This window comes from Piliocolobus tephrosceles, chromosome 21, assembly GCF_002776525.5.
Source record: "Piliocolobus tephrosceles isolate RC106 chromosome 21, ASM277652v3, whole genome shotgun sequence".
Lineage (NCBI taxonomy): Eukaryota > Metazoa > Chordata > Mammalia > Primates > Cercopithecidae > Piliocolobus > Piliocolobus tephrosceles.
In genome coordinates, this window is record NC_045454.1 from 4,773,617 (window position 1) to 4,800,747 (window position 27,131).

A 27,131-nucleotide genomic window follows, 5' to 3' on the forward strand; every position below is an offset into this window, starting at 1 on the left:
GCCTTGACCTCTCAGGCTCAGGGGACCCTCCCACCTCAGCCTCTTGAGTAGCTGAGACTACAGGTGATGCCATCACCCCCTTCTAAGTTTTCCATTTTTTGTAGAGACGAGGTCTCTCAATGCCGTCCAGGCTAGTCTCTTGAGTTCAAGAGATTCTCCCGCCTTGGTCTCCGGAAATGCTGGGATTACAAGCGTGAGTCACCACGCCCCGCCAGTTTTCACATTTTTTAAAGCTTGTAAAAATAAAGAGGAATACGTGACAGAGAACACATGCGCCCTGCAAAATACGTGTCTAGTAAAATATTTACTAACTGGCCCTGAACAGTTTGCTGACCCTTGGTGCTGTGAAAACTTGTGAAATAAATGACTCCAGGTTTAGTGCAAACTCAGGTGAGGTCACCCCATACATTTGTCCAAAGAGCAAGTGGAACGTGCGCAGAGTTATTCTGGTGGTCTTGCTGTGTGCATGTGTGCAGATGGGGCTTGTCTGGGTAATGAGTTTCACTCAGCCACATGTGCCTAAAAGAGCTCAGAACCTTCCCCATTGCCCTTTGGCTTCTGTAACTATGTAATTACTGCCTCTCCAAAAAATGATGTCTGCTCTGCAGTAAATACTTTCTCATAAATTCTTTATTTTTTATTTTACACATAATAATGACATGTGTTTATGGGATACAGTGTGATAATTTGATTTCTGTACACAATGTGTAATGATCAAATCAGAGTAATTAGCATATCCATTACCTCAAACATTTCTTATTTGTATTGTGAACATTCAAAACCCTTCTAGCTTTTATCTATTTATTTAGAGACAGAGTCTCCTTCTCTTGCCCAGGCTGGAGTGCGGTGGCGCAATCACAGCTCACTGCAGCCTCGACCTCCTGGGCTCATGGGCCCAGGTAGGTGATCCTCCCACCTCAGCCTCCTGAGTAGCTGGGACTGCAGGTGGGTGCCACCACATCAGGCTATTTTTGTATTTTGTTTTTTAGATATTATATATGTAATATATATGTAATTTTTTTAATTTAAAAAATTGTTTTGGAGACACTCACTGTTGCACAGACTGGACTGCAGTGGCACAATCTCGGCTCACTGAAACTCCCACCTCCTGGGTTCAAGCGATTCTCCTGCCTCAGCCTCCTGAACAGCTAGGATTACAGGTGCACGACACCACGCCCGGCCATGTATGTATATCCTTTTGCCATTATCATATATCACACTGTTTTAATTACTGTTGCTTTTTAAACAATTTTTGAAATCCAGGCCGGGTGCAGTGGCTCACGTCTGTAATCCCACCACTTTGGGAGGCTGAGGCAGATGGATCATCTGAGGTCAGGAGTTCGAGACCAGCCTGGCCAACATAGCAAAACCCCATCTCTACTAAAAATACAAAAATTAGCTAGGCATGGTGGCAGGCACCTGTAATCCCAGCTACTTGGGAGGCTGAGGCAGGAGAATTGCTTGAACCTGGGAAGCGGAGGTTCTGGTGAGCCGAGATCATGCCACTGCACACCAACCTGGGTGACAGAGTAAGACTCCATCTCAAAAAAAAAAAAAAAATTGAAATCCGAAGTGTGAGTCCTCCACTGTTCTTTAATTTGTCTATTTGGGGTGTCTTGAAATTCCATACAACTCTAAGAGTTGGTTTCTCCATTTCTGCAAAAAATGTCATTGAGTATTTTATTGAGATTGCATTGAATATGTATATATTGCTTTGGATAATATTGTTATCTTTGAAATTTTATTTTAAAAAATAATATAGAGATGGGATCTTGCCATGTTGCCAAGGCTGGTCTGGAACTCCTGGGCTCAAGCAAATCTCCTCCGTCAGCCTCCCAAAGTGCTAGGATTACAAGCATGAACCACCGTGCCCAGCCATCATCTTAACAATATAAAATTTCCCAATCCAGGACCATGAAATATCCTTTCATTCCCAGCACTTTGGGAGGCCGAGGTGGGTGAATCACCTGAGGTCAGGAGTTCAAGACCAGCCTGGTCAACATGGCGAAACCCTGTCTCCACTAAAAATACAAAAATTAGCCGGGCATGGTGGCGGGTGCCTGTAGTCCCAGCTACTTAGGAGGCTGAGGCAGGAGAGTCTCTTGAACCCGGGAGGCGGAGGCTGCAGTGAGCGGGGAGTATGTCACTTCACTCCAGCTTGGGTGACAGAGTGAGACTCTGTCTTAAAAAAACAAAAACAAAAACAAAAAAAAACCTTTCATTTATTTAGGTTTTTTAAAAAATTTATTCTACAAATGTTTTGTATCTTTTGTGTACAACTCATGTACCTCCTTTTTTTTTTTTTTTTTTTTGAGACAGAGTTTCGCTCTTGTCCAGGCTGGAGTACCATGGCACGATCTTGGTTCACTGCAACTTCTGCCTCCTAGGTTCAAGCGATTCTCCTGCCTCAGACTCCCAAGTAGCTGGGATTACAGGCATCTGCCACCATACCCAGCTAATTTTATATTTTTAATAGAGATGGGGTTTCCCCGTGTTGGCCTGTCTGGTCTTGAACTCCTGACCTCAGGTGATCCACTTGCCTCGGCCTCCCAAAGAACTGGGATTACAGGTGTGAGCCACCACACCTGGCTCAATAATGACTTACTTTAGTAAAGCTCTTTGACTTCATGGTCACCCCTTGCCCCACGGCTCTTCCTGCATTTTGTAGTTTTCTGTTTGTTTGTTTTTTTGAGAGAGAGTCTTGCTCTGTCACCCAGGCTGGAGTGAAGTGGTTCACTGTCAGCTCACTGCAGCCTCCGCCTCCTGAGTTCAAGCGATTCTCCTGCTTCAGCCTGCTGAGTAGCTGGGATTACAGGCATGGGCCACCACACCCGGCTAAGTTTTGTATTTTAGTAGAGACAGGGTTTCACTAAGTTGACCAGGCTGGTCTTTACTGACCTCAGTTGATCTGCCTGCATAGGCCTCCCAAAGTGCTGGGATTACAGGCATGGGCCACTGCGCCTGGCCACCTCTGGGCTTTTTTTTTTTTTTTTTTTTTGAGACAGTCTTGCTCTGTCTCAGAAAAGTGCACTGGCTTGATCTCAGCTCACTGCAACTTCCGCCTCCCCAGTTCAAGCAATTCTCCTGCCTCAGCTTCCTGAGTAGCTGAGATTGCAGGCGTGCACCATCGTGCCAGGCTGATTTCTGCATTTTTAGTAGAGACAGATTTTCACTATGGTGGTCAGACTGGTCTCAAACTCCGGACCTCAAGTGATCCACTCCCCTCGGCCTCCCAAAGTGCTGGGATGACAGGCGTGAGGCACCGCGTCGGCCCACCTCTGGGCTTTTTATGTAGACTCTGGTTGTTGCTCCTTGAACCAAGAGCTCTGCCTGACACACATTCTTCCCATGTTTCCTTCCGTGAACTAACCCTGTCCACCCAGGCTGTCTGCCTGCGCCTTGGCTGCGTCCCCTAAGGCCAGGCCAGTGCTGCCTTTCTGCACAGTCTCCTGGTTTCTCAGTATTCTCCCCACCCCTCACCCCCAGCCCCACATCCCTCCAGCTTCCGGTCGCTATCTTCCCCCTGCTTCTCCTCTTCACACTCCGTCCCTTGCTCTTGCCTTCCTACCCCACCCAGCTCCTCCCGTTTACACGGGAATGGCGGGAAGGGCAGTGACCCCACCATGCATGTTGCTCTTGGTGGCGAGGAGGGGACCCTGGGCCCCTTCTGCTGATGTTGGCGTCGGGTCCACAGGGGAAAGGGGCACTAAGCAGGATGATGCCGCATATGAGGTTGATTCCTAAGGGTACTGAAGCCTAGACCAGAAAGATACCCAGCTCTGAAACCTGGGTCTGGAACCCCTTCCCCTGAACATGCTCCCTCACTTCCCCACCACCCCTGGAGCGTCTGAATCCTTAACCTAATGCTGAGGTATTTGGAATCCGAGAACTAAGCAGCTTTGATTGAAATGTAACCCTACCCGAGGTAAATCAAACAAGCAGGACTTTAACCCTATATTCTGCATCCTTTGCCAACCTTTATAGGACACCCCTGAGCTCTAAGCACACCACCACCCCCCGTGCCTAAGGTTCTCCTGCAGGAGGTAGCGTCTGCCCTCCATCTGCGCAGCTGCTCTCAGGAGCCTCCAGTCCTCTCCCGGTCCTAAGGCCTCTCTCCAGGACTCTATCCCTTCTCTCCCAGAGTTCATCCCCAGCTCTAACCGTCCCTTCCCACGCGCCAGGCCCTCCCATGCCCATTAGCCACTCCTCTGCTCCCTCAAACTCACTCCCATGGGGTCTAGAGTCCTCCCCAGTCCATATTCTCCGATTCCTACTATGGGCTCTGGTCCTTTCCCTAAGATAATCCTACCCTCAGCCTAGGACCATCTTAAGATAGTTCAGGTCTCTCCCCTGAGTCTGTGTCCTCACCTCCCCCAGGATTCTGTCAGAGGTGTCTGAACCAGAGTGACTCCATTTTGAGTGTGGCTTAGGAACATGAGGCTGAGACTTGCTGGGCTGCATTCTGAGAAATTTAAGCATTGCGGGCCTCTAGATGTTTACGGTTAAGGGACAAATGAATAATGGTTACTCAACAGACCCAGATGTGGGAGTGTTCAGATATCCTGATCTCTGGAGAACAAAGGCATTCCTAGTTTTGCTTTAAAGATAATATCAATTCTTGCAAAATAATGAAGAAAAAGGAATCCTTTATCACAAACCCTTGTAGCAGAGCACATCTCCCCATATATGTGCACACTGGACCTAGGGTGGATGCGTTCCTCCTCATTTCAGGAGTGTCCTACATTGTCTCTGGAGCAGCTGTTCTTTCACCACTTTTTCTTTTCTGTTTTTGAGATGGAGTCTCCCTCTGTCACCCAGGCTGGAGTGCAGTGGCGTGATCTCAGCTCACTGCAACCTCTGCCTCCCGGGCTCAAGTGATTCTCCTGCCTCAGCCTCCCGAGTAGCTGGGACTACAGGTGTGAGCCAACACACCTGGCCAATTTTGTATTTATAGTAGAGATGGGGTTTTGCCATGTTGGCCAGGCTGGTGACTTCAGGTGATCCACCCGCCTCAGCCTCCCAAAGTGCTGGGATTACAGGCATGAGCCACCGTACCTGGCCCTACCACTTTACTTTCTTAATAAACTTGCTTTTGCCTTGCACTGAGGACTTGTCCTGAAATCTTTTTTTTTTTTTTTTTTGAGACGGAGTCTCGCTCTGTCCCCCAGGCTGGAGTGCAGTGGCGCGATCTCGGCTCACTGCAAGCTCCGCCTCCCGGGTTCACGCCATTCTCCTGCCTCAGCCTCCGGAGTAGCTGGACTACAGGCGCCCACCACCACGCCCAGCTGATTTTTTTGTATTTTTAGTAGAGACGGGGTTTCACTGTGTTAGCCAGGGATGGTCTCGATCTCCTGACCTTGTGATCCGCCTGCCTCGGCCTCCCAAAGTGCTGGGATTATAGGCGTGAGCCACCGCGCCCGGCCGCTGAATTCTTTCTTGTGTGAGATCCAAGAACTCTTTCCTGGGGCCTGGACTGGCACCCCTTTCCTGTAACAACTCTACTCGGCGCCCTTACCCCTTCCCCAGGACCAGTCCGCTCACCTTCCTCCCGCCCTGTCCCCGCTGTGGGGCACCGCCAGGATTTGGCAGAGGTCCAGTCTGCTGGCGCGGTTCCTTCTCGAATAGGTCGTGTTTCAATATCCAACCAAGAGACCTGCTCATCTTTGATTTTCTTTATTAATATTTGACAAATAATAATTGCATTATATTGATGGAGTACAAGGTGACGTTCTGATACATGTATACAATGTGGAATGATTAAATCAAGCTAATTAACATATCCATCACCTCGCTCCCTTATCCTTCTTTGTGGTGAGACATCAGAAACCGACCTTGTTACTGTGATTTTAATCTAATCATCCTGGTAACTGTCTAGAGTGGCGGCACATTGTAGTTTTACTCTACAGTTCCTTGAGGAGCAATGACATTGAATACACTTTCACTTATTTATTGGCCATTTGGTGATCTTCTGTTGAGACGTGCTTAAGTTTTCTCCCCTTTAAATTGATTTTTTTGTTTTTTCAACTTGAGGGATTCTTTGTATTTTCTACGAGACTTCCTTTGTCAGGTGTACTGTAGAGCAAATATCTTCTTCCAGTCCTGTTTCTTGTCTTTCCCCTATCTTACCAGCATCATTTGATGAACAGAACTTTGTACTTTCGATGAAGTGTAACAACGTTTTATGTTTGCTGTGTTTTGTGTACTAAGAAATCATTGCGTAACCCACGGTTGTGACAATAATCTCGTAATGTTTTCTTCTAGAAGGCTCAATGGTCTTTTCCAGACTCACTGCACCCACAGGGGGTTTTCTTGTAAAAATTCACTAATGGCAACACAAATGGTAGTAATGAACATAAAAACAACAGTTAATATTTATTGAACTTATACAATATTCCAGTTACACTTTCAAAGACTTTACATGTACCAAACATTTAATTTCCACAATAGCAGTCTCAGGTAGATGTGACTATCCTTATGTACAAATAATGCACAAGAGTGTCTGTGTGCCGGACAATGCACAGGGGCAGTGAGCCTTTGGCCCAGTAGTCTCACAGGGAGGAGGGCGAGGGATGGTGGGGACAACTGATAGAGTGGGTGCCATGACGAAAGGCTTTCTCACATGTTACATTAGCAGGGTTATTCCACAGATGCCACGGAATAAAGACAGAATGGTATTGGTGGTCTTTATGTATTCATTAAACTAACCTACACAATAAAAACGTCTACACCAAAAACAATCATTAAGAAAAAGTGATATTTCCACAATTCAAATTTGCCTCTAGAATGACTTCTGATATTCTGTAAGCAGAAGAGTGATCAGTGGGCTGGATGTAGTGGCTCATGCCTGTAATCCTAGCACTTTGGGAGGGCAAGGCAGGTGGATCACCTGAGGTCAGGAGTTCAAGACCAGCCTGGACAACATGGTGAAACCTGTCTCTACTGAAAATAGAAAAATTAGCCAGGCGTGGTGGTGCACTCCAGCCTGGGCAAGAGTGAGACTCTGTCTCAAAAAAAAAAAAAAAAAAGAGTGATCAGTGAAGGCTTTCTTATGTTAAACTGTACCATGATTTTTCCTCGTGTTGAGGAAGGAATGGATGTAGTCTAGAGGGCTTCCTACATTCTTTGTACAGCAGTCCCCTCTCACCTGAGGGGACTACGTTCCAAGACCCCCAGTGGATACCTGAAACCACAGATAGTACTGTTTTTTTCCTGTACATATATACGATACTATATACTACATTTTTTCCTGTACATACGTATCTAAAGTTTGATTTATAAATTAGGCACAGTAAGAGATTACCAACAATAACTAACAAAATAGAACAACTATAACAATATACTGTAATAAATTTACATGAACGTAGGTATCTCTCTCTCCCAAAATATCTTATTGTCATGTAGATCTTAGCAACCTCAGTATATGATTTTTTTCTTTTTCCTTATTGAGAACTTTCACCATTTCACTTAAAAGGAAGCGCTTTGTGGCTTCTCTTTGGCATATCCGAATCACTGGCATCACTACTCTTGCTCTCTGGGGCCACTGTTAAGCAAAGTAGGGACTGCTTGAGCACAAGCACTGTGATGCTATGACAGTCAGTCTGATCACCAAGACGGCTACTAAGTGACGAGCAGGGTGGGTAGCGTAGACAGCGTGACTGTGCTGGACCAAGGGACGATTCACAGCCCTGGCCGGTTGGAGCCGGACAGAGAGATTTCATCACGCTACTCGGAAGGGCACACCATTTGCGTCTTACGCATTTGTTGTTTCTGGAATTTTCCACTTAATATTTTTGAACTGCAGTAGACTGCAGATAACCAACTGTGGAAAGCGAAACCACAGATACAAGCGGGCTACGGTGTTCAGGAGGCTCTTCAACTGTTGTGGATCCTCTGATGTTCTCGGAGATGGTTTGGGTGGGTACATGCCTTCCCGCATTCCTTACATTCGTAGGATTTCGCCCCACTGTGCGTTTTCTGATGTTGTGTAAGCTGATGGCCGTGACTAAAGCTCTTCCCACATTCTGTACACCCGTAGGGTTTCACCCCGGTATGAATTCTCTCGTGTTTCACAAGGCTGGACCCATAAATGAAAGCCTTCCCACACTCCTTGCATTTGTACGGGGTCTCGCCCGTGTGGATTCTCTCGTGCTGAGTGAGGTGGTAGCCGCAGTTGAAGGCCTTCCCACACTCTGTGCATTTGTACGGCTTCTCGCCCGTGTGTATCCTCTCGTGCTTAACGAGGCTCGAACCCCAGCGAAAGGCCTTCCCACATTCCTTACATTCGTGAGGCTTCTCACCGGTGTGGATCTTCTGATGCTGAGTGAGGTAATTGACTCGAGTGAAGGCCTTCCCGCACTCTTGACATTCATAGGGTTTCTCACCTGTGTGAATTCTCTTATGCTGAATGAGGCTCGAACCACAAATGAAGGCCTTCCCACAGTCTTTACACTCGTAAGGCTTCTCCCCACTATGAATTCTCTTGTGCTGAATCAGTTTATACACACGGCTGAAGGTCTTCCCACAGTCTTTGCATTCGTAGTCCTTCTCCCCAGTGTGGAATCTCTGGTGCTGAGTGAGCTCATCACCACGTCGAAAGGCCTTTCCACAGTCTTTACATTCATAGGGTTTTTCACCGGTATGAATTCTCTTATGAATGACGAGGCTTGAGCCCCATCGAAAAGCCTTCCCACAGTCCTTACACTCGTACGGCTTCTCCCCCGTATGAATTTTTTGATGTTGAGTAAGCTGATTGCCCCAACGGAAGGCCTTCTTACATTCTTTACATTCGTAAGGTTTCTCGCCAGTATGGATTTTCTGATGTTGACTAAGTTGATAGCCACGACTAAAGGCCTTCCCACACTCCTTACATTCAAAGGAATTCTCCTTATGATGTCTCTGATGTGGTCTAGGAGGGGTACCTTCTCTAGTAGCAGGCCTTTTTACATAATTGATGATCATTTGATTGACATACCTCCCTCTCGAGCGCTGCGGTCTTTCAAGCGTACCTTCACATATCCAGTTACGGCCAAGGGATTTACTTCTTCTATCTGAATTCCTTTTGGAAGCCCTTATTTCATGAATGTTCTTTTCTGTAGGTAAACCCTTATTCTCATATGCTGACTCCAAATCTGGGAAAAAAGAACATAGTTTGTTTCCTTTAGAGGGACACAAGTACACACAAACCTAACCACCAACCAAAAACTTGTCTAATAGAAATAAAAATTATCCAGTAGAATAAATGTGAATCACCCAGGGCTCTTGTTAAAATGTAGATTCTATTACTGGCACAATACTTAATGATAATTCCTTGGAGACATCTGTTTTAAAGTCAAACATGAAAAAGGTCCCGACAATTAGTCCTATTATTTCCTATTTTGAAGATGAAAACAAGTATTTGTAGATGATGTGATGATATACTTGGAAAATCAAAGAAAATCAAACATAGAAGTACTGTAACAAAATAATATGCAGTTGGATAGCTGTGTGTAAAGCATTCCGAAACTGATACACATGTATGTCAGTAGTATTATTAAAAGTAACTGGGTAAAGGGCTGGGAGTGGTGGCTCATGCCTGTAATCCCAGCACTTTGGGAGGCCAAGGCAGGCAGATCACCTGAGGTCAGGAGTCCGAGACCAGCCTGACCAACATGGCGAAACCTTGTCTCTACTAAAAATACAAAATTAGCCAGGTGTGGTGGCACATGACTGCAATCCCAGCTACTTGGGAGGCTGAGGCATGAAAATTGCTTGAACCTGGGAAGCAGAGGTTGTGGTGAGCTGAGATCATGCTATTGCACTCTAGCCTAGGCAACAAGCATGAAACTCTGTCTCAAAAAAACCCAAAAAAACAAAAAACAGGCTGGGCGCGGTGGTTCACGCTTGTAATCCCAGCACTTTGGGAGGCCGAGGTGGGGGGATCATGAAGTCAGGAGTTCGAGACCAGCCTGGCCAACATGGTGAAACCTTGTCTCTAAGAAAAATACAAAAATTAGCTGGGCGTGGTGGTGGGAGACTGTAATCCCAGCTACTCGGAAGGTTAAGGCAGGAGAATCGCTTGAACCCAGGAGGTGGAGGTTGCAGTGAGCTGAGATTGTGCCACTGCACTCTAGCCTGGGTGACAGAGCTAGACTCCGTCTCAAAAGAAAAAACAACAAACAAACAAACCCCATCTCTACTAAAAATACAAAAATCACCCAGGCATGGTGGCATGTGCCTATAATCCCAGCTACTTGGGAGGCTGAGGCAGGAGAATTGCTTGAACCCGGGAGGTGGAGGTTGCAGTGAGCCGACAGAGAGAGACTCTGTCTCAAAAAAAAAAAAGCAACTGGGTAAAAGAATACAACATTCAAAAGCAACAAAAAAGATAATCTACAAGACTAAATTTAAGAATGTGAAAAAGTTTAGAACAATAATAAGAAAAAGTTTAGAACTTGAGCATCAACAAGGAGGCTAGCTGCAAAGGACTGAGAAACAGCAAACGTTTAAATCTATGAGTTCATAATGATACTACAAAATGTTAAATGGCCAGCTTTGGAGCATGCTAGGAAACCAATCCTCTATTATAAAAACTGACAGGCCGGGCACGGTGGCTCAAGCCTGTAATCCCAGCACTTTGGGAGGCCGAGACAGGCGGATCACGAGGTCAGGAGATCGAGGCCATCCTGGCTAACATGGTGAAACCCCGTCTCTACTAAAAATACAAAAAAAAAAAAACAAACTAGCCAGGCGAGGTGGCGGGCGCCTGTAGTCCCAGCTACTCGGGAGGCTGAGGCAGGAGAATGGCGTAAACCTGGGAGGCAGAGCTTGCAGTGAGCTGTGATCCGGCCACTGCACTCCAGTTCGGGCGACAGAGCCAGACTCCGCCTCAAAAAAATAAAAATAAAAATAAAAACTGACAATTGGCTAGGTGCGGTGGCTCATGCCTGTAATCCCAGCACTTTGGGAGACCGAGGCAGGTGGATTACTTGAGCTCAGGAGTTCAAAACCAGCCTGGGAAACAGCAAAACCCTGTCTCAGCAAAAAAAAAATATAAAAATTAGCCAGGCGTGGTGGTGTGCACCTACAGTCCCAGCTCCTTGGGAGGCTGAGGTGGGAGGATGGCTTGAGCCCAGGAAGTCAAGGCTGCAGTGAGCCCAGACTGCACTACTGCACTCCAGCCTGGATGACAGAGTAAGACCCTGTCTCAAAACAAAAACAAAAACAAAACAAAAACATAAAAGACAAAGAACAAAATTTTTATCCTTATTATCCGATATGAACAGTGCCACTACATGAGCAATTAGCAGATGAAACAAAGTTTCTCTTTAAATTATAACGGCTAATCAATGAAGGGGCAGTGATAGGCGCGCAGCATTTGAGCCCCCAGTGTAATGAATGTGAGCACTGCCAATGACCGCCAACGGCAAAGAAGAGCTACAGCCAGATACTAGGTGCTTCATGGTGGAGGTACATGACCAGCACCCAGGAAGCGGTATTGCCAACACCTAGATAAAAGAAAAAGAAAACGGGCGCTTAAAGCAGGGCTAACCCACTTTCAGGAATGATAAAGGGGCAGAGGATCATGTCACCTCTACCCCTGCTACTAAAGGCGTGGCCCACAGACCCGCAGCACCAGCAGCACAGCAAATGGGGTTAAATATGACAGGAAAAACAAGGTGACAGGGAAATGGGGTGAAGAGCAAGTTCGTGGTAAGTTCTTTTTTTTTTTTTTTTTTTGAGACGGAGTCTCACTCTGTCACCCAGGCTGGGGTGCAGTGGTGCGATCTCAGCTCACTGCAAGCTCCACCTCCCGGGTTCACGCCATTCTCCTGCCTCAGCCTCCCCAGTAGCTGGGACTATAGGCGCCGCCACCACGCCCGGCTAATTTTTTGTATTTTTAGTAGAGACGGGGTTTCACTGTGTTAGCCAGGATGATCTCGATCTCCTGACCTCGTGATCTGCCCGCCTCGGCCTCCCAAAGTGCTGGGATTATAGATGTGAGCCACTGCGCCCGGCTAAGATCTTTCTTTCCTAGAGGCTTTGGGCCTGAACCTTTGGAGAAAGCTTCTCCAACACCTCAGGGTGTGCCTGTTCCCTGCCCAGCGGGGATGCCCTTTGTATGGGTGGCTAACTGGCTCTCACTTTCCTCTGTATTGTTGTCTTGTCTTTTCCCTCACAACCATCCAGGCTCTTTCCCTTAATTCTGTAAGACAGTACATCTGGCTTAGAAATGATATGCCCTCCTTTAAAAAAACAAAGTGCTAGAGGACATAGAACTTGAGGAAAAATTTCAAGCTCAAAACTTTAAAAATTCTTTAAAAATTCTTTTTATTTTTATTTTTTGAGAGGGAGTCTTGCTCTGTTACCCAGGCTGGAGTGCAGTGGTGTGATCTCGGTTCATTGCAACCTCCACCTCCACCTCCAGGGTTCAAGCAGTTCTCCTGCCTCAGCCTCCCAAGCAGCTGGGATTACAGGCACGGCCACCATGCCCAGCTTTTTAAGACTTGCTCTGTTGCCCAGGCTGGAGTGCAGTGGCATGATCTTGGCTCACTGCAGCCTCTGCCTCCCAGGTCCCAGCGATTCTCCTGCCTCAGCCTCCTGGATAGCTGGGATTACAGGCGCACAGCACCACACCGGCTAATTTTTGTATTTTTAGAAGAGACGGGCTTTCACCATATTGGCCAGGCTGGTCTTGAAGTCCTGACTTCAGGTGATCCACCCGCCTCGGACTCCCAAAGTGTTGGGATTACAGGCGTGAGCCACCATGCCTGGCCTTAAAAATTTTTTGATTGAGTATTAATCAAATTTATAACAACCAGAAGTCAAAATGCTATTGAGCCAGGTGCAGTGGCTCACGCCTATAATCCACCCTCTTTGGGAGGCTGAGGTGGGTGAGTTGCTTTAGCCCAGGAGTTCAAGTTCAGCTTGGCCAACATGGCAAAATCCCATCTCTACAAAAAAACACAATAATTAGCCGGGTGTCGTGGTGTGCACCTGTGGTCCCTGCTACTCAGGGAGATGAGGCGGGAGGATTGCTTGAGCCCAGGAGGTTGAGGCTGCAGTTAGCCATGAGGGCGCCACAGCACCCCAGCCTGAGGGAAAGAGAAAAAAAAAAAAAAAAAAACTCACCTAAAAAAAAAAAAAGGAAAGGAAACGCTATTAATAAAGACTTTATAAAGAGAAAGGAATAAAGAACAAACAGGAAACCAGATAGGTAGGGAAAAGGTCATATTTTATTTATTTAGTTATGTATTTTTCTGAGACAGATTCTTGCTCTGTCGCCCAGGATGGAGTGTAGTGGCGTGATCTCAGCTCACTGCAATTTCTACCTCCCGAGTTCAAGTGATTCTCCTGCCTCAGCCTCCCAAATAGCTGGAATTACAGGCGTGCGCCACCACACCTGGCAAATTTTTATGTTTTCAATAGAGGTGGGGTTTCACCATGTTGGTTCACCTGGTGGGGTTTCACCAGGCTGGTCTTGAACTCCTATCCTTGTGATCCGTCCGCCTTGGCCTCCCAAAGTGTTGTGATTACAGGAGTGAGTGACTGCACCCGGCCTTATTTTTCATTATTTTTGAGACAGAGTCTCGTTCTGTTGCCCAGGCTGCAGCACAGTAGCGTGATCTTGGCTCACTGCAACCTTTGCTTCCCAGGTTCAAATGATTCTTCTGCACCAGGCTCCGGAGTAGCTGAGATTACAGACATGCGCCACCACGCCTGGCTAATTTTTACATTTTTAGTAGAGACAGGGTTTCACCATGTTGGCCAGGCTGGTCTCTAACTCCTGACCTCAAGTGATCCACCCACCTCAGCCTCCCAAAGTGCTGGGGATTACAGGCAGGAGCCACCGCGCCTGGCCGAGAAAAAGTCATATTTTAAGTTTCTGTAGGCATTACGCCTGGAGGCAAGCGGGACATGGTGGCTGGCAGGATGGAACCTGGGGACCAAAACTGTAGTGATTTGATTCTAGCTCCTGCTCCCTCTGTCTGACCACGCCACTTTGTGCCTCAGTATCCTCATCTCCAAAAGAGACAATGATTGTGCCTATCTCATCTGCTTGTGAGAATGAAATGAAATGTACTTACACACACAGTGCTTAGAACAGTACATGGCACAGAGTAAGCATATATATAGATATATATATATGTGTGTGTGTATATGTGTGTGTGTGTCTGTATATATATAAAACATATATAAATTCCTATTTATTTATTGTTTTAGCGATGGGGTCTTGATCTGTTACCCAGCCTGGAGTACAGGGGTATCATTATAGCTAACTATAGCCTTCAACTCCTGGGCTCAAGTGATCCTCCTGCCTCAGTCTTCCGAGTAGCTGGGATTACAGGCAGTGTCACCATAGATGGCTTAGCTATTAATATCATTGTTGTTATTTTGCTAGAAGAAAAATAAGTTTCCAGAGATGTTTACAAGATATTGTCATTCAATGTTTAACTCAAAGTTCAGGGATTGTAACTTTCAACCTCACTTCAGGTATGATACGTAAGAAATGAAATACGCCCCCTTTGGTTTTATACAAATTCTGTCTGTCTAATCTACTCTACTTCAAACATATAGGCTGGTTTACTAGAACAATTCAGGGCACTGTGTCCACATGTTTTCCCTAGATGTGGGTCCCTAGAGTACCACAGACCACCAATAGCAATTTGGGGATTGTCTCATAGGACACACTGGTTCCTTTGAAGATGGTCATGAAATAAACATCCCAGAATTCCAACACTTCCACGGACATTAAGGAAGAGAGATGATTACAGGGGGAGTCGACGAAGGTGGGAAGGTAACCAACGGATGGGAGGGGAAGGTGTCTGATGCTCATGGCCGCACCAGTAAGGCTCAATACATTTCTTGGGAACAGGAAGAAGAAATTCAACTAGTTTCTTGAAAAATGGTCCTGAAATTCATAGTGGCGAGTGGATATTCCAGGAGGCAGTCTAAGTTATCTGAGGTGTGCAACTCACCCAGTGAGACCAAGTTACTGTAGTTCTCCAGCATCACATCCCAGTACAGGTCCCTCTGAGCAGAGTTCAGGCAGGCCCACTCCTCCTGAGAAAAGTCTATGGCTACATCGGCGAATGTCACCAAACCCTGAAACAGAAACCCACATATGCATGATGAAATGAAAGGAAACAGCTTCCAGATGAAGGAGACAAGAGGCCTCCTCTGGGTAGGGTGAACACCTGTGACATGGGCAGGGGGCGGTAAGGACATCAGCGTAACTGTGACGGAAGCAGAATGCCTGCCTGTCACTGAAGAGCTCTACCGCTGCACAGAAAATGACTTGGACTGTGCAGAATCCTCATTAGTCAAACCTGCCAGGAAGTGGATAAAACAATCCAAGCTCTTCTTGTTGACAAGCAGTGCCTGCTATATGTCTGCCTTATAAGTTCTCAACAAGTGTGGATTCCTACAGCATTTTTTCTTTTAAGGGGGGAAGAAAAACCAAGACTTTTGTTTAAGATCTTTTATTTTAGAAAATAGGGTTTGCCGGGTGTGATGGCTCACGCCTGTATTCCCAGCACTTTGGAAGGCCGGGGCAGGTGGATCACCTGAGGTCGGGGGTTCAAGACCAGCCTGACCAACATGGAGAAACCTCGTCTCTACTAAAAATGCAAAATTAGCCAGGCGTGGCAGTGAGTGCTTGTAATCCCAGCTACTCAGGAGGCTGAGGCAGGAGAATTGCTTGAACCCGGGAGGCGGAGGTTGCGGTGAGCCAAGATTGCGCCACTGCACTCCAGCCTGGGTGACAAGAGTGAAACTCTATAAGAAAAAAAAAAGAAAATAGGGTTTGCATGTTTGAATGTTTTCAAGCCTCAGGTTTATCATGCCAAACTACATTTTAAGCAGTCTTCCTTTTAAGCATTTAAAAAAATTCCCACACAGGGTAAGTCAGACTGTTCATTATAGTTATTCACTTAGGTTGACCAAAACACTAAGGCTTTCTCCAATTCTGGGGTATGAGATCATCTCCTACTTCCATACTGGAAGATCTTCATGTTTCTTACCATCTCCAACCCAGTCTTTCCCCTGTTACTGATTTTTTTTGTTTTTCTTTTTTGAGACAAGAGTCTCGCTCTGTCGCCCGGGCTGGAGTGCAGTGGCCGGATCTCAGCTCACTGCAAGCTCCGCCTCCCGAGTTTACGCCATTCTCCTGCCTCAGCCTCCTGAGTAGCTGGGACTACAGGCGCCGCCACTTCGCCCGGCTAGTTTTTTGTAGTTTTTAGTAGAGACGGGGTTTCACCATGTTAGCCAGGATGGTCTCGATCTCCTGACCCTGTGATCTGCCTGCCTCGGCCTCCCAAAGTGCTGGGATTACAGGCATGAGCCACCGCGCCCCGCCCCCTGTTCCTGATTTAGAGGATAAGGATGTCAGATGATTTAGAATCATCTTGCGGTCTGAGAGATCCATTCAATAATAAAATTTACCCCCCAGCTTCCCTGGCAGGAACACGACCTCTGTTCAAAGGTCCTAATCACAGCCCCATCCCCTTCCAAAAGTCCCATCAAGCTTGGGATCTGAGCACATACCAAGACAGACCAGTGAATATAAGCATCCCCTCTTACTTACGCAGAAAGCATCCTCAGTGGAGGATTCGTTTTTCACGTGGTCAAATGGGACCAACATACCTAACTCATCGCACCACGGACTTGACTTAAATGTGTCCCTCAAAGGACTTTGCTACTTCACTGCTCCAACATTACCGTGGCCCCAAAAGGGAGAAAATAGGAGATAATGAATCACGTGCTCTGTGATTTCCCCAAAAGGCAGATGCAGAGCTACATGGCATTATCCTTCACTGGAATAGAAAGAACTGGGAAATAGGTAATTATGAAGAGCTTGACTAGATAAAAGGCTTCACATAATTCACAAGCAGATGCACCAAATGCAAATCTCACAGCTCAAGAAGGAAAGAGAAATACACACTTACCTGGGCCATTGTTTTAGAATTGAAGAACTGATCAGTCCTCTTGGGGTTTCCACTGAAGAAGACAAACTCTGAGAGGCTAGAGCTAGGGGCGGAAAAAGAGGGATTAAAACCAGGTGCACCCGGGGTCCCCGTGTTCCCCGGGGATGTAATATGTAATATGACCTTTTGGCTCCTGTCTTGGCTTCCCAACACAAACACAAAACCGTGACATATCTGGGAAAGGTTAAGAGTATCATGGATCAGGCTGGGCGTGGTGGCTCATGCCTATAATCCCAGCACTTTGGGAGGCCGAGGTGGGCAGATCACGAGGTCAGGAGATCGAGACCATCCTGGCTAACACGGTGAAACCCCGTCTCCACTAAAAACTACAGAAAATTAGCCGGATGTGGTGGCACGCACCTGTAGTCCCAGCTACTTGGGAGGCTGGGGCAGGGGAATAGCTTGAACCCAGGAAGCAGAGGTTGCAGTGAGCTGAGATTGCACCACTGCACTCCAGCCTGGCGACAGAGCGAGACTCCGTCTCAAAAAAAAGAGCATCATGGATCAAACCTAAACCAAGCTCTCAATGAAGCCTCAGGAAACCTAGCTGCACGCAGCAGAGGAGGCTTTACTTTTTTTTTTTTTTTTTTTTTTTGCCACAAAGACAGGCCCAGACAATTTAACAGGAGGACTTCATTTCTGACCAGCTCCCTGTCGGGGACTGACGGGTGGGATGTAGTAAAGAATGTGGACTTGCCCAAAAAGTAGTCTGGCCTTTGCCCTCTGGTGCTGAAAGTTAATCAATATTACATCTAAGAGGAATGTCTTTGTTTCTGATGGGGGCTTGCTACGCCAGAAGTACTAATCAAGTGATTCAGGGTAGGAGCTTTTGGTCATGCAGTACCAGCTGACCTGGAAACTGACATTAACCATGTAGTAATCAATCAACCAACCAGTCAATCATGTCTACATGCTGAAGCCCAATAAAAACTTTCAACATCAGAGCTTAGCTGAGCTTCTCTAGTTGGCGATAGTTGGCACCTGTTGTCACACACCAAAGACAGCAGAGTAATGAGTCCTGACTCCACAGGGAAAGGACACCAGAAGCTCTGTGGCTGGAACCCTCCTGGACTTCAACTTAAGTACTTCTTTTTTTTTTTTTTTTTTTTGAGACGGAGTCTCGCTCTGTCGCCCAGGCTGAAGTGCAGTGCCACGATCTCGGCCCACCACAACCTCTGCCTCCCAGGTGCAAGCGATTCTCCTGCCTCAGCCTCCTGAGTAGCTGGGACTACAGGCACACGCCACCATGCCCAGCTATTTTTTGTATTTTTAGTAGAGACGGGGTTTCACCATGTTGGCCAGGATGGTCTCGAACTCCTGACCTTGTGATCTGCCTGCCTTGGCCTCCCAAAGTGTTGGGATTACAGGCGTGAGCCACCGCGCCTGGCCACGTACTTCTTTTCTTGAGTGACGACAATCTGTATCCTTTCCTTGTAATAAACTGTAACCATAAGCGTAACATCTTTCAGTGAATTCTGTGGGTACTTTTAGTGAATTTTTTTTTTTTTTTAAGACAGGGTCTCAGTCTCACCCAGGCTAGAGAGCAGTGGTACAATCTCAGCTCACTGCAGCCTTGACTTCCTGGGCTCAAGCAATCCTCCCACCTCAGCCTCCCGAGTAGCTGGGATTACAGGTTGCACCACACCACTGCACTTGGCTAATTTTGTTTGCTTTTTTTTTTGTAGAGATTAGGTCTTACTGTATTTCCCAGGCTGGTTTTGAACTCCTGGCCTCAAGTGATCTTCCCACCTTAGCTTCCCAAGGTGCTGGGATTACAGGCATGAGCCACCATGCCTGGCTCTAATGAACTGTTGAACCTGAGGGTGGTTTGGGAAATGCCCCCCAACCTCGCAGTGGGGTCAGAAGTGAGGGTGGTCTTCTATCAGACTGTGCCCATGAGCCTCATAGATCAGCTAACTCTGGATGGGGGGATTGTGCTTTAGGATCTGAGAGTGGGTGCTTAAGAGTATTTAATCTCATTCTGAGCCCACCCTGGTCCCTCCAGATAAGCTTCCAGGGTGAAGAGGGGCTGTATTATCCAAACTTGGACCTCTTCTGGCCTCTAGATTGGGTGATGTTACTCAAAACATGGCAGGTGGACAAGGAACTGCTCAGGCAATATACCCAACTTTTTTTTTTTTTTTTGTATACCAGAGGTGATATCTGAGAGCGCTTTTGGGTCCGGAAAAGCTGACAGCATAATTACACACAGAATATCTAGTAAAATAGTAAATGGTTACGGAATGTTAAGTTAGAAAAACTATTTAAAGACATGAGAGAGATTTCAGACACACTCTTAGTAGAAAAGTTAGGTTACCAAAACAGAATGACACAGTAACATTTGTAAAATTCCGCATATAAACACACACACACGCATCTCTCTATATACACATATGCACTCATGTATATAGATGGAGAGAGCGGGAGAGGAGGAGAGAGGGAAGGAGGGAACGCAGACACACACACGCTGACAAACCAACCGTAAGGTATCAGTAGAAAAATATAAAAAATAGAGATATAAAAACAGAGAAATAGAAAGCAGAGAAACAGAAAGGAAAAGCTGGGAAGTTCTACGACCCCAGTGCAGAACAGTTGACAGAGTGAACTGGAAACTGCCATTGTTAGGCCTGCTCACAACACCGGCCCGTGGCGTCTGAAAACCAGATCTGAGTGTTCTCGCGCTTCTTTCACGTGTGAGAGTGGCTTGCTGCACCTAAACTGAGCCTGGTTTCCTGCTAACCTGTCCTATGCAACCTCTCCCTCTGCTGATTTTGCTTTGTATCCCTTCAGTGGAATAAACCAGTATAAACGACGATGTGGTTTACACGGAACCCTTGGTTTCCTCCGGGAGTCCAGAAGATTCAGATTGTGCGAGGCAGTGTATGCATGAACCTTGATCAAAACCTTTCGCTACCATACAAAAATTAGCTGGGCATGGTGGCGGGCGCCTATAATCCCAGCTACTTGGGAGGCTGAGGCAGGAGAATCACTTGGACCCAGGGGGCAGAGGTTGCAGTGAGCCGAGATCACGCCACTTCACTCCAGCCTGGGTGAAAGAGCAAAACTCCGACTCAAAACCAAATCAAACCAAACCAAACCTTGCACCACCAGACTCTGGTGCACTTCCCTGGTTGACAACATGGAACAGGTGTTGTCCCGATGCGATGCTGACAACATGGAACAGGTGTTGTCCCAGTGCGATGCTGGATGAGCCAGGCACATCCGGTGTGATGTCCCTGGGAGAGGACTGAGGAAGAGGGAGCCTGGTTTCCTGCTAACCTGTCCTATGCAACCTCTCCCTCAGCTGATTTTGCTTTGTATCCCTTCGCTGGAATAAATCAGTCACGAGTAGGTCTAGATGGTGAGTCCTGTGAGTCCATCTAGAGAAACAAGGAACCTGGTGGTGGTCTTGACAACTCCCGACACACCCTGTGATCCTGAGTTTCTTAAGTGCACCTATGTGTTGCAACAACAGGCGTGCATTCCCTTATCATATACAAATGTGTATTGATCTGAAATGCAGTCAGAGGCAATTAGACTCTCAAAAGACAAAGAAGGTTTCTTTTTTTTCTTAAAAAGTCTACTCCTAGCCAGGCACGGCGGCCTGTAATCCCAGCACTTTGGGAGGCTGAGGCGGACGGATTACTTGAGGTCAGGAGTTTGAGACCAGCCTGGCCAACACGGCGAAACCCCATCTCTACTAGAAAAATGCAAACATTAGCTGGGTGTGGTGGTGTGTGCCTGTAATTCCAGCTACTCAGGAAGCTGAGGCGCAAGAATTGCTTGAATCTAGGAGGTGGGGTTTGCAGTGAGCGCAGATCATGCCACTGTACTCTGGCCTGGGTGACAGAGTGAGACTCTGTCTCAGAAATAAAAATAAAAATTAAAATAAAAAAGGATAAAGGACAAAAAAAGTCCAGACATAGTGGTTCACACTTGTAATGCCAACACTGCACTTTGTGGGGCCAAGGTGGGAGGACTGCTTGAAGCCAGGAGTCTGAGACCAGCCTAGGCAACACAGCAAGACCCCATCTCTTTTTTTTTTTTTTTTTTGAGACGGAGTCTCGCTCTGTGGCCCGGGCTGGAGTGCAGTGGCCGGATCTCAGCTCACTGCAAGCTCTGCCTCCCGGGTTTACGCCATTCTCCTGCCTCAGCCTCCCGAGTAGCTGGGACTACAGGCGCCCGCCACCTTGCCCAGCTAGTTTTTTGTATTTTTTAGTAGAGACGGGGTTTCACCGTGTTAGCCAGGATGGTCTTGATCTCCTGACCTCGTGATCCGCCCGTCTCGGCCTCCCAAAGTGCTGGGATTACAGGCTTGAGCCACTGCGCCCGGCCTGCAAGACCCCATCTCTACAAAAAATTAAAGAAGGAAAAAAATTACATAAAGTATAAAGCCTAGAAAATAAATTCCATTTATCCCAACAAAGAGTCAGTATATTCAGAATTATCTGGTCGTGAATTATCAGGGGCTGTCCTCAGAATGATGTCCCCTTCCTGGCACCTCTCTGAGTGTGTGACCTGGAATTCTCAGCCGGCCTTGACCGCAGGCTGCCTTGAGCTTTTTCTATTTAGTTTCCCTTGCTGAATTATCAACACTGTACAGGCAGCAGCTGAGTCCACTGAATCAGACTCTCATTCCAAGTACTAACAGCCACAGCATGTGGCTTATTGCAGGTACTGAACAAATGTCTAATTTTGACTCAAAATTCCACATTCTGGAATTTATGACAAGGAAATAGCTATAGTAGTACATGAACACATGCCTAAGAATGTTCAAAAAATAAGCTTTTTTTCTAGGAAAGACTGTCTTTTAAACTGAGATAAATGTAGACACACATGTAGTTATAAGAAATAATAGAGAGTGGTCTTTTGTACCCTTGACCTGATTTACACCAACTGTGACACCCTGCAGAACAACAGTAAAATATCACAACCAGGACAATGATAACCCGTGGATCTTATCCAGATTTTCCAGCAGATAATGTTTAAAAAGGAAAACAATTGAAATATCTCATGGTAGAGAACACATACATAATGTTGTATAATGATACGGAATATATTTACTAATGATATTGATGCACAGTAATTGAGAAAAAATTCATGATGAAATACCAAGGGAAGAAGGTAGATTTAAAAAATGACGTATAGTCCGGGCGCAGTGGCTCACGCCTGTAATCCCGAGGTGGGCGAATCACGAGGTCAAGAGATTGAGACCATCCTGGCCAACATAGTGAAACCCCATCTCTACTACAAATACAAAAATGAGCTGGGCACGGTGGCACGCACCTGTAGTCCCAGCTACTCGGGAGGCTGAGGCAGGAGAATCGCTTGAACTCGGGAGGCGGAGGTTGCAGTGAGCCGAGGTCCCGCCATTGCACTCCAGCCTGGCGACACAGCAAGACTTCATCTCAAAAAAAAAAAAAAAAGGCCACAGAACCTTTTTTTTTTTTTTTTGAGACAGCGTCTGACTGTTGCCCAGGCTGCAGTACAGTGACTGTTCACAGGTACCATCCCACTACTGATCAGCACAGGAGTTCTGACCTCCTCTATTTCTGACCTGGGCCGAATTTCACCAAAACATCTCTTTCCACATTATATGTACCTTGTTTTATTTTATTTATTTATTTTTATTTTATTTTATTTTTTGAGATGGAGTCTTGCTCTGTTGCCAAGGCTAGAGTACAGTGGCGCGATCTCAGCTCACTGCAGTCTCCGCCTCCCGAGTCCCAGCAATTCTCCTGTTCAGCCTGCCAAGAAGCTGGGATTACAGGCATGTGCCACCAGGCCTGGCTAATTTTGTATTTTTAGTAGAGATGGGGTTTTGCCATGTTGGCCAGGCTGGTCTTGGAACTCCTGACCTCAAGTGATCCACCTGCCTTGGCCTCCCAAAGTGCTGGGATTACAGGCATGAGACACTGCGCCCGGCGTGAATCTTGTGTTCTATGTGAAATGGAAGATACATGTGAACATTTTTAACTATTGTCATCTTATCACCTAATTCTTTTATCTTGCAAATGTTACTTATACAGTCTTTATTTGTTACTTGTATCCATAACCTTGTTAATGTTATCCAGAAAGTCCGTATTTGTAAGCCACCCGATGATTACTTAGAATTCATCAGCAATTACTGTCATGTTCTGGGAAAGAAACATTAAAATTCTAGAATCTCTAGTTATTTTATTTCTTGAGACAGATACTTGTTCTGTCACCCAAGCTGGAGTGCAGTGGCACAATCTGGGCTCACTGCAACCTACACCTCCCGGGTTCAAGCGATTCTCCTGCCTCAGCCGCCCAAGTACCTGGGATTACAGGTGTGCGCCACCATGCCTGCCGAATTTTTGTATTTTTTGTAGAGACAGGGTTTCACCATGTTGGCCAGGCTGGTTTTGAATTCCTGACCTCAGGTGATCTACCCACCTCGGCCTCCCAAAGTGCTGGGATTACAGGTGTAAGCCACTGCGCCTGGCCTTCTAGTTTTTTTTTTTTTTCTTTGAGATGGTCTCACTCTTTCACCCAGGCTGGAGGGCAGTGGTGAGATCACGGCTCATTGCAGCCTTAACCTCCTGGGCTGAAGGGATCCTCCCACTTCAGCTTCCTGAGTAGCTAGGACCACAGGCACACACCACCATGCCTGGCTTGTTTTTTAAATGTTTGGAGAGATGAGGTCTCACTACGTTGCTCAGGTTGGTCTCAAACTCCTGGCCTCAAGCAATCATTCCACCTTAGAATCTAATTTTAAAGGCTGTCTTTCTTGATAATTTGCTGCTATAGATTAGATTTAAAACTAGATTTAAAGAGTCTCTGGTGTATTCACATGATTAATTAGCAAAATTCCATGCTCCAGAAAGAAAACACATCCATGCTTAAAGGCAAAAAGGAGGACTACAAACACTCATTACAAAAACAAGGACCAGAAACAGTAATTACCGCTGCATTATACAATTATGGGTAATTTAGAGAGTGTTCTCTAAGAACTCCTTAGGGACCAATTTTTTTTTCCCCCAGCAGGCCTGCATTAATCCCATTATCATAAATTGAACGAGGCCAGGAGCAGTGGCTCAGGCCTGTAATCGCAGCACTTTGGGAGGCCGAGACAGGCGGATCACGAGGTCAGGAGATTGAGACCATCTTGGTTAACACAGTGAAACCCCGTCTCTACTAAAAAATACAAAAAACTAGCAGGGCGAGGTGGCGGGCGCCTGTAGTCCCAGCTACTCAGGAGGCTGAGGCAGGAGAATGGCGTCAACCCGGGAGGCGGAGCTTGCAGTGAGCTGAGATCCGGCCACTGCACTCCAGCCTGGGCCATAGAGCGAGACTCCGTCTCGGGAAAAAAAAAAAAAAAAGGAAATTGAACAAGATAGTCCTAAATTAAAAGAAAATACCAAACACAAACATAGTTATGGGGGAGCAGGCACACTGTAGTCATTTAGGAAACTCTGAAAGGATAGGCCTGCCTCTCAAATGGGTGTATGTGTGTACATATGTTTTGAGACAGGGTCTCACGCTCTCGCCACTGGGGTACAGTGGCATGAACAGCTTACTGAAGCTTCGATCTCCTGGGTTCAAGAGATCCTCCCACCTCAGCCTCCCTAGTAGCTGGGACCACAGTTGCGCATTACCATGGCTGGCTAACTTTTGTATTTTTGCAGAGATGGGATCTTGCCATTTTGTCCACCTCTCAAATGTGTCTCTATGGTAATTCCAGTACTTTCAAATATGTTACCTTGCATAGCAAACGAAAATTAAGGTTGCAAATGGACTTAAAATTGCTAATCAGCTGGCTCTAAGATATGGAAGATTCTCTTACTAGAAGCAAGCGCAGGCTGGGCGCGGTGGCTCACACCTGTAATCCCAACACTCTGGGAGGCCGAGACGGGTGGATCACGAGGTCAGGAGATCGAGACCATCCTGGCTAACATGGTGAAACCCCGTCTCTACTAAAACTACAAAAAATTAGCTGGGCATGGTAGCGGGCACCTGTAGTCCCAGCTACTCGGGAGGCTGAGGCAGGAGAATGGCCTGAACCCAGAAGGTGGAGCTTGCAGTGAGCTGAGATCATGCCACTGCACTCCAGGCTGGGCAATAGAGCGAGACTCCGTCTCAAAAAAAAAAAAAAAAAAAGAAGCAAGCACAATGTAATGACCAGAGTCTTTAAACTTGGAAGAGGAGGGTCAGAGTGATGTGAAGGAAAAAAGACCTATCTTTGTAGGCTTTGGTGATGGAAGAAGGGGTCACGAACTAAGGAGTATGGGTAGCGTCTAGAAACTAGCAAAAGCAAGGACATAGAATACCCCGTAGAGCCTCCAACACCCTGGTTTTAGCCCGGTGAGACCCCCTTCAGACTTCTGACCTCTATGACAGTAAGATAATACATTTGTGTTGTATTAAGCTAATAATCTACAGTAATTTGTTAAAACAGCAAAAATAAACTGATATAAGGCCTAATTTTGGAAAAGCAGTGTCACTGAAACAAGCATAACCTTCCTTTTATGGAATATCCTTTCACTGTGTCTCAGTAATACAATCAGACCTTGTGATATAATTGTGTGTATGTTGGTGTATATGTGTGTCTATCTGTGGGTGTGCATTTATGTGTGCATACATAGTGTGTATATATAGTGTATGATATGTATGTGTGTGTATATGGTGTGTGTGTATACATATGTGTGTATATATATGGTGTGTGTATGGTGTGTGTGTACGGTGTGCATATGCATATATGTGAATCTATATATGGTGTGTGTATATATGTGTGTACGGTGTGTGTGTATGGTATGGGTATATATGTGTATATATGCGTGTGTATGGTGTGTGTGGGTATACGCAGGTGTGTATATGTTTATATATATGAGGTATGCATGTGTATGGGGTGTGTGTATGTGTGTGTATATATGGTGTGTATATATGTATATGGTGTGTATGGTGTGTATGTATGTGTGTATATGTGTGTGTATGGCATGTATGTGTATATGCTTGTGTGTGTATGGTGTGTATATGTATATGTGCATTATGGTGTGTGTATATGCATGCGTGTGTATATATGTGAGTATATGTATATATAGGGTATGTGTGTATGTGTGTGTATGGTGTATATATGTAGGTGTGTATATTTGTGTATATATGGGGTGTGTGTGTATGTGTGTGTATATATGTAGGTGTGTATATCTGTATATACGGGGTGTGTGTGTGTGTATGGTTTTTATGTGTGTATATATGTAGGTGTGTATAGGTACATATATGGGGTGCGTGTGTATATGGGGTATGTGTGAATGGCGTGTATATGTGTATATATATGTAGGTGTGTATATGCACATATGGAGTATGTGTGTGTATGTGTATATATGGTGTGTATACATGTGTGTATGGTGTATATATATGTAGGTGTGTATATGTATATATTGTGTGTGTATGTGTGTATATATGTGTGTATATGTGTGTGTATATAGGATGTGTGTGGTGTGTATATATGTGTGTTTATATATGTAGGTGTGTATGTGTGTGTATATGGGTTGTGTATGGTATGTATATATGTTATATGTAGGTGTGTATATGTGTACATATGAGGTGTGTGTGTATATGTGTGTATGATGTATATATATGTAGGTGTGTATATATGGGGTATGTGTGTGTGTGTATGTTCTTGTCCATGGTTCCTGGCTCATAATCCCATAACCCTTGGTACAATCTTAATGTTAGGGCACTTTCAGCCTCAGAAGCAAGCCTCAGGAAGCAGAATCTCTCTCTCTCATCTTCTCTTGCCCTCCTTTCACCTGCCCAAAACAGGACTCTCACTCCAGAGAGGGTCCTGCCCTATAACTGTAGGAAGGAACGCTGCACTGAGAGGCCAAGAAGAATCTGAACAGATGGGCCTTGAGTTTCCCCCCTCAGTCTATTAGCATTAGATCAACTCTATTTGTCCAATCACATTTCAACACATTCGTGCATGCTACAGTCACAACTATCCAATGAAGTCTCCATAAACGGCCTAAGAAGACAGGGTGAGGAGAGCTTCTGGACAGCTGAACAACAGGCGTCTGATAGGAAGGTACAAAACAACTCATCCACGTGCTGAAAAGGTGGTGCACCCCAATTCCATGGGAACAGAAGCTCCTGTGCTTGGGACTCTTCCAACTCTAGCCCTACATATCTCTTCACCTGGCTGTTCATTAG

The 27,131-nt window shown here is 46.0% G+C and overlaps 1 protein-coding gene across 7 annotated transcripts in view; it reads right to left on the minus strand.

The window, feature by feature from the left end:
• Positions 1-5,655: 5,655 nt before the first annotated feature.
• ZNF331 (zinc finger protein 331) overlaps positions 5,656-27,131 on the minus strand; it is a 58,800-nt gene continuing 37,324 nt past the window's right edge. For 6 of the 7 annotated variants that reach the window (XM_023197602.2, XM_023197600.2, XM_026448797.1 and 3 more), the window contains 3 exons: positions 16,923-17,004; positions 14,955-15,081; positions 5,656-9,128 (listed from right to left, as the gene is read on the minus strand). In XM_023197602.2, coding sequence (XP_023053370.2) covers positions 7,873-9,128; positions 14,955-15,081; positions 16,923-16,931 — 1,392 coding nt within the window. In that variant the 5' untranslated portion in view covers positions 16,932-17,004 and the 3' untranslated portion in view covers positions 5,656-7,872. Of the gene's footprint in view, positions 9,129-14,954; positions 15,566-16,922; positions 17,005-27,131 lie in introns of those variants that run through there. The other variant, XM_023197599.3, reaches the window with a different exon arrangement.